General features: G+C 51.1%; 1 protein-coding gene across 2 annotated transcripts in view; it reads right to left on the reverse strand.

Annotated features, from left to right (window-relative positions):
* The window catches only part of COLQ (collagen like tail subunit of asymmetric acetylcholinesterase), a 72,388-nt gene that overhangs the window by 37,188 nt on the left and 22,579 nt on the right, over nucleotides 1–12,621 (reverse strand). The window contains exon 1 of one of the 2 annotated variants that reach the window (XM_060011512.1): nucleotides 7,521–8,096. The exons of the other annotated variant lie outside the window; for it this stretch is intronic. Coding sequence (XP_059867495.1) covers nucleotides 7,521–7,596 — 76 coding nt within the window. The 5' untranslated portion in view covers nucleotides 7,597–8,096. Of the gene's footprint in view, nucleotides 1–7,520; nucleotides 8,097–12,621 lie in introns of those variants that run through there. 2 annotated transcript variants of the gene reach the window in all.

A 12,621-nucleotide genomic window follows, 5' to 3' on the forward strand; every position in this document is an offset into this window, starting at 1 on the left:
AGTCTTTATTTTAAAGTCTATTTTATCTGATATGAGTATTGCTATTCCAGCTTTCTTTTGATTTCCATTTGCATGGAATACCTTTTTCCATCCCCTCACTTTCAGTCTGTATGTGTCCCTAGATCTGAAGTGGGTCTCTTGTAGACAGCATATATACAGGTCTTGTTTTTGTATCCATTCAGTCAGTCTATCTATGTCTTTTGGTTGGAGCATATAATCCATTTACATTTAAGGTAATTAACAATATGTATGTTCCTAGTGACATTTTCTTAATTGTTTTGGATTTGTTTTTGCAGGTCCTTTCCCTTCCCTTCCTCTTTTGTTCTCTTCTCTTGTGACTTGACAACTAATTTTAATGTTGTGTTTGGATTCCTTTTTGTATGCGTATCTATTGTAGATTTTTGGTTTGCAGTTACCATGAGGTTTTGATATAGCAGTCTGTATATAAACAAGATTGTTTTAAGTTGCTGGTCTTTTAATTTCAAATGCATTTCCAGTATCCTGCACTTGTACTCTCTCTTCTCACGATTGCTGGTTTTGATAGCATATTTTTGCGCAGATGATTTCCTTCTTTTACTTTATGTTTGCCTTTACTGGTGAGCTTTTCCATTTGTAATTTTCTTGTTTCTAGTCATGGCATTTTCTTTTCCGCTTAGAGAAGTTCATTTAGCATTTGGTGCAAAGCTGATCTGGTGGTGGTGAATTCTCTTAGCTTTTGCTTGTCTGTAAAGCTTTTGATTTCTCCGTCAAATCTGAATGAAAGCCTTGCTGAATAGAGAATTCTTGGTTGTAGGTCCTAGCCTTTCATCACTTTAAATATATTGTGCCCCTCCCTTCTGACCTGCAGAGCTTCTGCTGAGAAATCAGCTGATAACCTTATGGGAGTTCCCTTGTATGTTATCTGCTGCTTTTCCCTTATTGCTTTTAATATTCTTTCTTGGTCTTTAATTTTTGTCAGTTTGACTACTATGTGTCTTGGCATGTTCCTCCTTGGGTTTATCCTGCCTGGGACTCTCTGTGCTTCCTGGACTTGGGTGACTGTTTCCTGTCCCATGTTAGGGAGTTTTCAGCTATTACTCTTCAAATATTTTCTCAGGTCTTTTCTCTCTCTCTTCTCCTTCTGGGACCCCTATAACGCAAATGTTGGTGCATTTAATGTTGTCCCAGAGGTCTCTTAGACTGTCTTCATTTCTTTTCATTCTTTCTTCCTTTATTCTGTTCTGTGGCAGTGAGTTCCACCATTCTGTCTTGCAGCTCACTTATCCGTTCTTCTGCCTCAGTTACTCTGCTATTGATTCCTCTTAGTGTATTTTTCATTTCAGTTATTGTATTGTTCATCTCTGTTTGTTTGTTCTTTAGTTCTTCTAGGTCTTTGTTAAACATTGCTTCCATCTTCTCAGTCTGTGCCTCCATTCTTTTTCTGAGATCTTGGATCATCTTCACTATCGTTACTCTGAATTCTTTTTCTGGCAGATTGCCTGTCTCCATTTACTTATTTGTTCTTCTGGGGCTTTATCTTCTTCCTTCATCTGGGACATATTCCTCTGCTGTTTCATTCTGTCTGACTTTTTGTGATTATGGTTTCTGCTCTGCAGGCTCACGGATTGTAGTTCTTCTTGCTTCTGCTGTCTGCCCGCTGGTGGACAAGGCTATCCAAGAGGCTTGTGCAGGCTTCCTGATGCGAGGGGCTGGCTCCTGCCCACTAGTGGGTGGAGCTGGGTCTTGTCCCTCTGGTGGGCAGGGCTGTGCTCAGGAAGACTTTAAGCAGCCTGTCTGCTGATGGGTGGGGCTGTGTTCTCACCCTGTTGGTTGTCTGGCCTGAGGCGTCCCAGCACTGGGGCCTATAGGCTGTTGGGTGGGGCTAGGTCTTGGGGAGGAAGTGGCAGCCTCCAGGAGGGTTCACGCCAATGAGTACATGCCAGAGCTGCTGCTTCCAGTGTCTTTGTCCCCACAGTGAGCCACAGCTGCCCACCCGCCTCCACAGGAGACCCTCCAATACTAGCAGGTAGGTCTGTCCCAGTCTCTTATGAGGTCACTGCTTTTTCCCCTGGGTCCTGGTGGACACGTGACCTTGTGTGCCCTCCAAGAGTGGAGTTTCCGTTTCCCCCAGTCCTGTGGAACTCCTGCAATCAAATCCCATTAGCCTTCAGAGCCAGATTCTCTGGGGGCTCCTCCTCCCATTGCCAGACCCCCAGGCAGGGAAGCCGGACGTGGGGCTCAGAACTTCCACTGCTGTGGGAGAACCACTGTGGTATAATTGTTTTCCAGTTTGTGGGTCGCCCACCCAGTGGGTATGGGATTTGATTTTATTGTGATTGCACCCCTCCTACCATTTTGTTGTGGCTTCTTCTTTGTCTTTGGATGTAGGGTACCTTTTTTGGTAGGTTCCAGCAGTTTTTTTTCAATGGTTGTTCAGTTGTGATTTCAGTGTTTTTGTAAGAAGGGGTGAGCTCACGTCCTTCTACTCTGCCATCTTGCTGGCCGTAACTAAGAAGTCCTCAGGCAGATGGCTTCTGGCAGGGCTGTACCTGGAATTCCATGACATCAGCAGGAATCGTCTCTCCCGACCTCTCGGCTCTGCTTACTGGTGTCATCCTCACTCAGGTGACTCTGCCTTTATTTTATGAGAGCAAGATGGGCACTAACTGCCACAGGCTGACCCACCCTGTCTTTTTTTGCATCTTTACTCCCCCATCACTGCATGATGGCTGACCCGGTCTCACCTCAAATGGTTTACCTCCAGCATCTGTTTTGCCTGGAACATCCCTTTGTGGCTCTTGTTTCAAATATCCATGACGGGGACTCTGATGGCCCTACACATTTTTTTCCAGTCAAGTGACAGGTCCCTGGGGTGGCTGTGCAGACCCACCCAGGACCAGGCCCAATCTTCAGCATCATCTCAGTGTGTTGCCAGCTCCACTGAGGCTATGGGAGAAGGTTCTCTGGAAGGGAGCAAGGGCAGGCAGACCCTCTAAATAGGTTAAATAGAGCACAGAAGCAAGAAGTTTTAAGGTGTAGGTCTAATGGGAGAGGAGGTTCTGGAAAGAAGAGCTGGAAAGTTAGTTTGGGGCTAAATCATGCAGTTTTGGATCCCCCACCAAAGGGTTTGGGCTTTATTCAAAGTGTAGTAGGGGGGCTTCCCTGGTGGCACAGTGGTTAAGAATCCGCCTGCCGATGCAGGGGACACGGGTTCAAGCCCTGGTCCGGGAAGATCCCACATGCTGTGGAGCAGCTAAGCCCGTGAGCCACAACTACTGAGCCTGTGCTCTAGAGCCTGTGCTCCACAACAAGAGAAGCCACCACAATGAGAAGCCCATGCACCGCAACGAAGAGTAGCCCCTGCTCGCTGCAACCAAAGAAAGCCCACGCACAGCAACGAAGACCTAATGCAACCAAAAATAAATAAATAGATAAGAGGGTTAACATAAATTTTTTAAAAAATGTAGTAGGGAGCCACAGAAGGTGCTGAGTGAAGGAGTAATAGGATCAACACGGTGCTGGGAAAGACGGTGTAGAGGCAAGGTGGGCAAGGAGAGCTCAGAGAACGGCAGGCAGCAAGCAGGCTGCAGGCCTGGTGTGGAGATATCCTATCAGGGCCTGCGGTGGTATGGAAGCAGTGAGGGCCGGAAGGAAGGGGCCACACACACATCCTGGGGAGAAAGAGACTGGGGGGGTCAGTGCACTGCAGGGGTGAAAGAGGAGGAAGGGTCAGGGTGATTCTGATGTTGCACGGCACCTGGGTCAACAGTGGTCCGAGTCTAAGATAGAATAGTCAGAGAAGGCACTGGTTTGGAGGAAAGCTTCCAGCTTTAGTGTGAGACATTTGTTCATCTGTGCTTGTGCTTTGCCAGGCACTGGACTAGGCCTTGTGGGGGCAAAGCGGTGCCTCAATGTGCCCCTGCCTGTAGGCAGCTGCCGCACCCTCTGCTCAGGGCCCACTCTGCCCTCCCACACCCAGCCCCGTCCTGGAGGCTCTTACTCTACAGCAAGAACTGTCAGGTTCACCCTCCACCAAGAAGCTTTCCGTGATTCCCAGGCCAAGATGGAGGGATCCTGCTATGCTTTCTCCAGGTTTACCCCATGTTAGCTCTTATCCATGGGGTGTTTCCTTGTGCTCTCTGTGAGGATGGGCATCAGTTTTGATCCATAGGGTCTAGCACAGCACCTGGCATACACTGGATATTCCGAAAATGTTTGCTGAATTAATTTTTAAAATTTACTACATGCCAGGCACCATTTAAATGCTTCACACATATAAATTCACCTAATCCTCAGAGAAATCCTGAGAGTTAAGTACTATTATTACCATGATCATCATCCCCATTTTACAGATCCGGTAGCTGAGGCAAAGAGGTGAAGCAACTTGCCCAAGGTCATACAACTAGTAAGCGACAGAGCCAGGATTTGAACTCTGGTTCCAGAGTCCTTCCTGTTGATCTGGACACTATGACTGCATGTGTGTGGAAACAAAGATTGGGAGCTAAGAAGAAGGCCAGGGGTGTTCCTGGAACAACCACCTGAGATAGAAAGTGCCTCATTGTCATGAGGGAGGACGCACACTAGGGGACCCATCGGCATCTCGGTAAGAGGCCTTGAGAAAGGATTTATTCTAGGAGTTGGGCTTTTGCTATGTGATGCTGGCGGGAGCTTATGGGGAAGCCAAGTCTGGCCTTGCTCTGGACTGGCTGCTGTCAGGATATGAGGGTTAGTCTATGACTTCATCTTTTTTTTTTTAAATAAATTTATTTATTTATTTGTTTGTTTGGCTGTGTTGGGTCTTCGTTGCTGCACATGGGCTTTCTCTAGTTGCGGCGAGCAGGGGCTACTCTTTGTTGCAGCACTCGGGCTCAGTAGTTGTGGCTCGCGGGCTTAGTTGCTCTGCGGCATGTGGGATCTTCCCGGACCAGGGCTTGAACCCGTGTCCCCTGCATTGGCAGGCAGATTCTTAACCACTGGACCACCAGGGAAGTCCTGTGGCTACATCTTAATTCTCATCCAGAAGAGGAGACAGGAGCTGTGGGCATAAAGCAGCAGCATGGTTACCCACGTGAGCAACGACAGAGGGCCCGCTGGCTGCGGGATAGTGTTGTTGTGTCCGTGTCTGGCATGGTGACAGAGTAGCCTTGTTTTTATCTTGATCCATCACGGTCACAGAGTGGCCCCGTTGGCTGTCGTTCTGTGAGGTTGTTTGTGTCCAAGAAGAGGAGCCGCGGCCGAGCCGGAGGGCAGGCAGCCAGGTCGCTGTGTTGTTACAAGACTTGACGTCAGCAGCAATGGCACTCCTCTCCCTTTTCTCTCCTAGAGTGTAAGCTGCTGCGGCTGGCCTGGGGCAGGCGGGCAGCTCTCCAGAGCCCTTCCCCGGCCCCAGCTGCAGCCTCTCCTCCGTCTCGGTTGGGCCTCAGCAAGGGCTGAGCTGTGGTTCTCCGCACGGCCTCTCCCAGCCAGGGGCACCTGGGGGGCAGCAGGTTCGCGTGCCGAAGGCTCACTGCTCATCGCTCCTGTTTCCAGACCATATAGGGCCCCAGTGCTTCCTGCAGTCTGCACCCTCTGCAGCCTCCACTGATGAAAGACCCTGGCCCCTTAGAGCCGTCCCTCCTTCACTCCCTCCTGGAGGCTGGAGCTCCCTTAGGGAAGACACACTACCAGCTGCTCCTGCCAAGGCTACTGCACTGTCCACCCTTCCCCCTCCCTCTGTCCCCTCCCCCTCCCCCCACTTCATCTTCAGCAGGTGAGGACCATTTATTTCTGCCTGCCCCCCAGCTCCCTGGAGAGGTTTGTTTTTAGCGCCGTCTAGTTTATTTCCAGCTCATTCCAGCTCAGAATATTTCCATCAGGTGGACGTGTTTGGGAACAGCTTCCCCTCGCCTCTTCCTCCCAATCACTAAAACAGGCCTTCACATGTCTATTTTGGTGTCATCTGAGTGGCCTCCAGGTCTCTCCGGACTAGGCTGCCTCCGTGGAATCGTGTCTGAGCTCGGGTCCAGCCTGAAAAGCCCCAGAGGCTCTGTTGTAATGGAAACAATCCTGTGTGTGTGTGTGTGTGTGTACACGGCGCCTGCAGAAACCTGGGTGCCCCAAGTGGCTCAGCCCCAGGCAGCTGCCTTGGAAATGCCAACCCCCGTGGAGTTTCGGGACTGCCCCCCCTGACTTACAGACACCAAAGCCATTTTGTGCGTGGCCACTGCAGGGCCACATCACAGGTAGAAACAATGCTGAGTGTAATGCAGGCTTTCGGCAAACATTTGGGGTTTTTTTCTTTTTGCTGTTGTTGATGCTGTTTTTGCCCTTTGGACAAACTACGCACTTGAGTCTGGTGCATATCCTTGGAAAGTGATTCACTCCGACCTACTCTTGGAAACATAGGGACTTGGATCAAAATGTGAGTCCAGGTGCAAGTGACCATGGGACCCGGCGCGACTCCCTTCTTCAACCTGAGGATCCCCACCTGCACCACAAGGAATTTGGCCCAAACCACCTCCAAAGTCCTTTTTTTACACATATGACCCCAGGATCACCACTGTGTCCAGCTGGGTCTCTCACTCACCAGACCAGCCCATCAGTAGGGCACTAGAGACAGCCTTTTCTGTTTCTGCCCCCTTTTTTTGCATCAAGCAGCAACCCCTCAAATCAAGCAAATGTGTCATTAGAAGGCAGCAAAGAAAAGACGTGACACACACATCCTGCCTTTGCAGGTTGGGAAAATTACAGGTGCAGCCATGCACTAACTGCTCCACAGCTGCTAGGGCTCATTACTTCCGCCCCCTCCGCTCTGGGCCTCCCCTGCCTGTTGGAACTTGCGCTCGCAAGAGCCCAAGGAGAGGAGAGGTGAGGGCACACGCTCGTGGCATCACTAAGGGTTCTGACCGTGAGTCAGATGGCTCAGCTACAACCAAGTTCTCACCCTGACCAGCGGCAGTTTGCCTGGTTTTCCCCCATTCACAGATTCCAGAGAAGGCTGCACCTTACAACTTTCTTCACACCAACCCCACTCATACCACATACACCTTGAGAAAAATATTCTGATCCTAGAGCTTGGAGGTATTTGAACGTCTCTGAAAAACCATGTTAGGAGTTTGCTGTCTTGCGATTTGACTGAGCAGGCCTGGGAGGCAGGTGAGGGCACAACCTACAGAGAAGGCATTTGCCCCTGGGATGACAGTGAGCTGCATGACCCAGCCTGGAGCTGCCAGCCAGCCTGGAGACAGATGGAGAGTGTCTTGGCCACCCAGTGCCAGGGTGGCCCCGGACCACAGAATACCATGCTACTTCAAAGCCAAGGGAGCAGCAGCTGCCAGCCGGCCACTCAAGGTCACAAGAGAGGCACACACACACACACACACACACGCACGCACGCACGCGTGCCAAGATCCCCATCAACTCCAATGTCAAGCCCCTTTACGTTGCAATTCCAACACCAGCGGAGTTTAAAATTTAAAGGCTGCTGAAACCTCCAGAACAAGTTTGCTTTCCAAGAGTCTTTTTTCCAAAACAACAAACACACACACACTCACACAACTCACCCAAGCAGCAAGCTGAGTAACAGAGCAGTCCTGAAATGGTGAACAGATGAGCGAGGCTGAGGGATGGCCCCGTCATCGCGGGCAAGGCCCCGGCGGACTGGCCGGGGGACACCCGCTGGAGGCTGGCTGAGATTTGTCACGCCCCCAGCGCTCCCAGCGGCTGGCCTGCTGGGCATTTGGGGTGGGAGTCGGACAATCCCTGCTTTGGTGTCGTTTCTGCCCCAGATGCCAGGGGTCCGGAGGCCAGTCCTGAGCTCCCGGGAGCAGGAACGGGAGGCAGAGCTCTGGCCTCTCAGGAGGATGCACTGGGGGTGGCTTGGGAGAGGAAGAGTTCCCCAGGGAGAGCCCAGGGGAGGAGGTGGGGCTGGAGCCCAGGATACTGATGCCCCTGCAGCAGAGGGGAAACGGAAGGTAACCTGTGAAACAGGCTGCTTTGCACTCTGGCAAGCCTCACAGGGCCATCCTCACTGTCACCCCAGCCGCCGTGGGTGTGGGGTGGGGGGGAGTCTGCCTGCCTCCGCTCCAGGGAAGGTCACCACATCTATGCCAGTGCTGGCAACAAAGCTAAACTTAATTAAAAAAAATATATATATATATTTCCAAAGGGCCCATGAGGCAAACTTTTTTAGATGAAGCTTCCCTGTAAAATGATTAAGTGACATATACCAAATACACGTGGAAATCTGACACTTTATAGGCACCCAAGGCACAAGCATGTGCACAAACATACAAATATTCTAGATCATAAAAGCAGTAAGCACTGCTGTTTTAACCAGCTTAGTAAGGACCATGAGCTATAGCAGGAGTTGGCAAACTTTTTCTGGAAATGGCCAGATAGTGTTTTAGGCTTTACGGGCTTCATGGCCTCTGCCGCAACGCAACTCTGCCATGGTGCATGAAAGCAGCATAGACAACACAGAAAGGAATGCGTGTGGCTGTGTTGCAATGAAACTTTATTTACAAAAATAGGAGGCAAGCTGGATTTGGCTCCCAGGCTGTAGTTTGCCGACCACTGAGCTACAACCTTCAAAAGAAAGGATACTGCTTGTATTCATTCACTCATCTGCTGTTTCATTCATTCAGAAATACACAGCGAGTGAGTGCCAAATGCCTGCAAGACACAATGACTAGACACAGTCCCTGCCCTCGGAACGTCTCAGTCAGTGTTGTGGAAAGAGTACAAGCCCTAGAGTCAGGCAAGCTTGGGCTGCAGCCCTGCTTTTGCCACTTACTGGCTATCTGAACTTGAGGAACTTACTCACTCTCTCAGAGTCTCGGCTTACTTACCTGTCGAGTGGGTATGGCGAAACTCACCTAGCTCATTCGTTGTAAGGATTAGAGCAAGGCTTTTGGAGTTCCTAGCACAGAATAGGGGCTCTTTTATCAACATTTTCATAGATAACTTGTACGAGGTGGAAAAATAAAAGCGGCTAACGTGGCACTGGGGTGTCTGGAGGGATTTACAAGAAGTGATGGGTACCAGTTGGGGCAGGGGATACAAGTGAGAAATCAGGGAAAGCTTCCTGGAAGAGGTGGCATTTGGGCTGTGCTTTGAAAGTTGAGAAGATCTGCTGGGGAACTTCCCTGGTGGTCCAGTGGGTAAGACTCCACACTCCCAGTGCAGAGGGCCTGGGTTCGAGCCCTGCTTGGGGAACTAGATACCACATGCATGCCACAACTAAATGCTGCAACTAAGAGTTCACATGCCTCAACTCAGAAGTCCTCATGCTGTGGCTGAAAGATCCCGCATGCCACAACTAAGACCCAGTGCAGCCTAAATAAATAAATAAATATTAAAAAGTATATATATCTGCTGGTACCGTGATGGGAGGAATGAGGGAGGAGAGGGTTAGGCTCTGTTCCTTCTCTGGAGCAACTCCCTCTGTTCACAGAAACATCAGGGAAGACAGCACAGAGGGCATGGAGTCCTGAAACCCAGCCCAGGGCAGAAAGGTCTTCTGCGTCACATTTACCCAGATCCTCTGGTGCCAGGGCCTGTTCCTGCAGCTCTTCAATTTTTCAAGCCTCATTTCAAAAACCCTTAGAGATGGAAGTTTTGCCATTTTAAGCACCTGAAGCATTTATTTTTTTACCATTCCACTTCAAACTTCTCCTCGAAAGGTTTACACAAGTAAACCACTCAGCTATACTTTGTTTCATGACTGTCAGAACGAAGGTGGCTGACTAGAGGATCACTGAGGTCCTGTCCAGCCCTGCAGGTGTCCGCGTCTCTACTCCCAACCTCAGGCTCACCAATGTCTCTTTCTGTCTCCCTCCTTCTGCAACTCTCTCTCCTGCCTCGATCCCATTCTCTCTCTGTCTCGCTGTCTCTAACTTGGTCTCATTCTCTGTCTCCGTCTCTCCAGGCACTAGCAGTTGAATTTCCTTAAGTCGAATGCCTGGAGGTGTGCTCACTGCCTAACTGCCCCTCGGCCAAGCGTGCCAGCTTGAGATCAGGAGTCCTGGCCTCCAGTGCTGTGTGGCCAGTAACTTGCGGCGTGACCTTGGAGAACTCACATCTGTGCTGGGGGTTGGTTTTCCCAAATGTAAATGGGAGCTTTGGACCAGATGCGCTCTAAGCCCATTCCAGCCCCTGCTTCTCCCAGGGGAGATGGTTCCTGAGACTCTCCTCTCTTCTCCCCTGGAGAGCAGTCCTTGCCCTCGACGCAGCCTCTTGTTGGCCCAAGCACTAGCTCACCCAGCAGAGCTGCCTGCAAAATCTAATTCATAGTAAAAGTTTCCGGGGCCTTCCTGCAGCTGTCAGCAGGTGTCATCTTCACAGTATTTTGTCTTAATCGCAGCTCTGGGATTCATCACCCAGGCCAGAAGACCTTTCTGGACTACTGCCTCCCAGGCACCAGGCCAGCACCCCTGTCCCCACTGCTGCCACATGCAGGCCTGTTTCCTGATGAGCCTCCCAAAGTGGGGTCTGCTTTGCATCTTCCCTTGGCCATGTCTCCCACCCCTGCTGCCCAGAGAGGCTGTGCGGCCTGGCTAACTCGGCACCCTTCCCAAGGACTCAGACTCCCCAGAAGTAGGCTGGAGGACCTGGGGTCTGTCTTCTCACTGCCAGACACGCTCTCCTTGACCAAACTTTGGTCAGGCTCTGAACCAGGCCCCCACCTTGGGCTTCCTTGCTGAGTCCAGTTTTAGGAAGAAGCCTGCTAAATCGGTTTAGAGAGAATCGCCACCCTTGAGATCCGTTCACCCTTGATATCTGATCAAATTCCTCATCTCCCCCACCCCTGATACCTTATCACGTGGCCTGCCTTCAGCGAGAATCCTGTTAAGTGGCTTAAGCAAGATCCCCCTACCCTTGAGGTCTCTTGGTAATTTTCCATCTACCAACCCCTCGATCTGCTCCTTGACTACAAATCCCCACTTGTTCCTGTTCAATTCAGAATTGAGCGCAATCTCTCTCCCCTCTCGAGAGAGTCTTGCCACCCACGGCAATAGTCTCCATCAGGGTCTCCCTTACGCTTTCAACAAGCATCAGAATCATTTTTTCTTTGACACAGATCCAATGTTTTGCCCACAGCAGAGCCCTGTAACAGATCCTACTTCAGCCCACAAACACTTATTGAACACGTACTATGTGTCAAGCCCTTGCTATGCCACCAGGATGGAGAGACAAAAACGCCCACGGTCTAGCCTCTGGAGGGCAAAGAGTTTTCATATCATCTGCTAATGCCAACGATTGGTGCAGATTTCCTGGAACACTGTGTTGAGAAGGACCCTGAGGAAAGAGGGTCACGACTTATTGGTATTGCCTCCCAGAGATGAAAGGAAGGAGTGGCATCTGCGCTGCTTACTTGCTGGGCCTTGTTTAGCAAAATCCATGAAACGATGACAACACCGGACTCAGCACATCCCACGCATTATCGCGCTGAATCCTCAGAGTATGATTACCCTCGATTTACAGAGGAGAAACCTGTAAATTTAAGATTGGTCCTGGCCACACGGCTAGGACTGGGGTCAGAGTTCAACAGGACTCTCGTGCAGCCCTGGGAGAAGGTGGCCTCCTGGTGGCTGCTTCCCCAGCCCCGGGGGATGACTCCCCATCAGACTGCCCTCCCCACTCCTGCTGCTTTCCCTGCTTTTGCGGGCCAGGCGGCTGCCCTCCGACCTGGCCCTTCCCTGGTGGCTGACTCTCTCTACTCTTAACCCCCAGCTGCTGACTTTACATCCCAGGACCTCCTCGGAGTTGGGGCTGTGAGGAGAAGGCTTGGACTCCCCCAGAATGTGTGCTCCCCGCCACCCCATAGGCCAGAGCTATCCCTGAGAAGCGGTGGCACTGCCCAGCTCCCCCACAGTGAGGGTAGCTGGGGCGTGTGGCCACATGACTCTTCCCACCGATGGTTCTGCCTGGATGCAGAAGACTCCAGCCCTGGGTGATGCTGGAGCCAGGACAGAAAGGGCCTGCATCCCTGGATGCCAGTGAGGAGGCCGGCCACCCCCAACCAGGACCACTGGACTCTTGGGCGAGCAGAAAATGAATTTTGACTAGACAAAGTCACGGACATGTTGGCGTTTGTTTGTCACAGCAGGTGGCATTACCCCAACAGGGGGTGAAGCGCCAGCGACAGGAACATTCGTGAGCATTCGGTACCCTTCCCTGGTCCCCACAGCCACTGCACACGGTGATATCAGTACCATCAGCCTCGTCTCCAGACGACGGTCAAGATCTAAGGATGCGCCTGAGGTCGCACACAGCTGGTAGATAGTTGGCCAGATGTCTTGAATTGAAGACATCAGCTGAATCCAGATGTCTGACCCTGGAGACTACTGGAGGTGAGCAGCACAAAGTGGTGACCTTGCCCCACACCCTCACCAGCCGGCAAGAATGAACAGGGAACCTCAGACAAACGCAGGTGTGTCCCAGCCAGCTGGGCTTGGAGGCACTTCCAACACCCAGTGCCATGTCTTTCTAACCAAACTTCATGATCACTCATCTTCAGGTCCTAGTTTCCTGGTTGGTAAACGCAATCCGACCTCCCTGACTATCCTGGCCGCAGAGAGGGTTCAGTCATGTGTGCATTTATTTTCTCTGTTGAATAGGTTACTCTTCAAGGTGGGCAAGGGATCTGCAACTCATTTTGAA

Source organism: Delphinus delphis, chromosome 4 (genome assembly GCF_949987515.2).
Source record: "Delphinus delphis chromosome 4, mDelDel1.2, whole genome shotgun sequence".
NCBI lineage: Eukaryota > Metazoa > Chordata > Mammalia > Artiodactyla > Delphinidae > Delphinus > Delphinus delphis.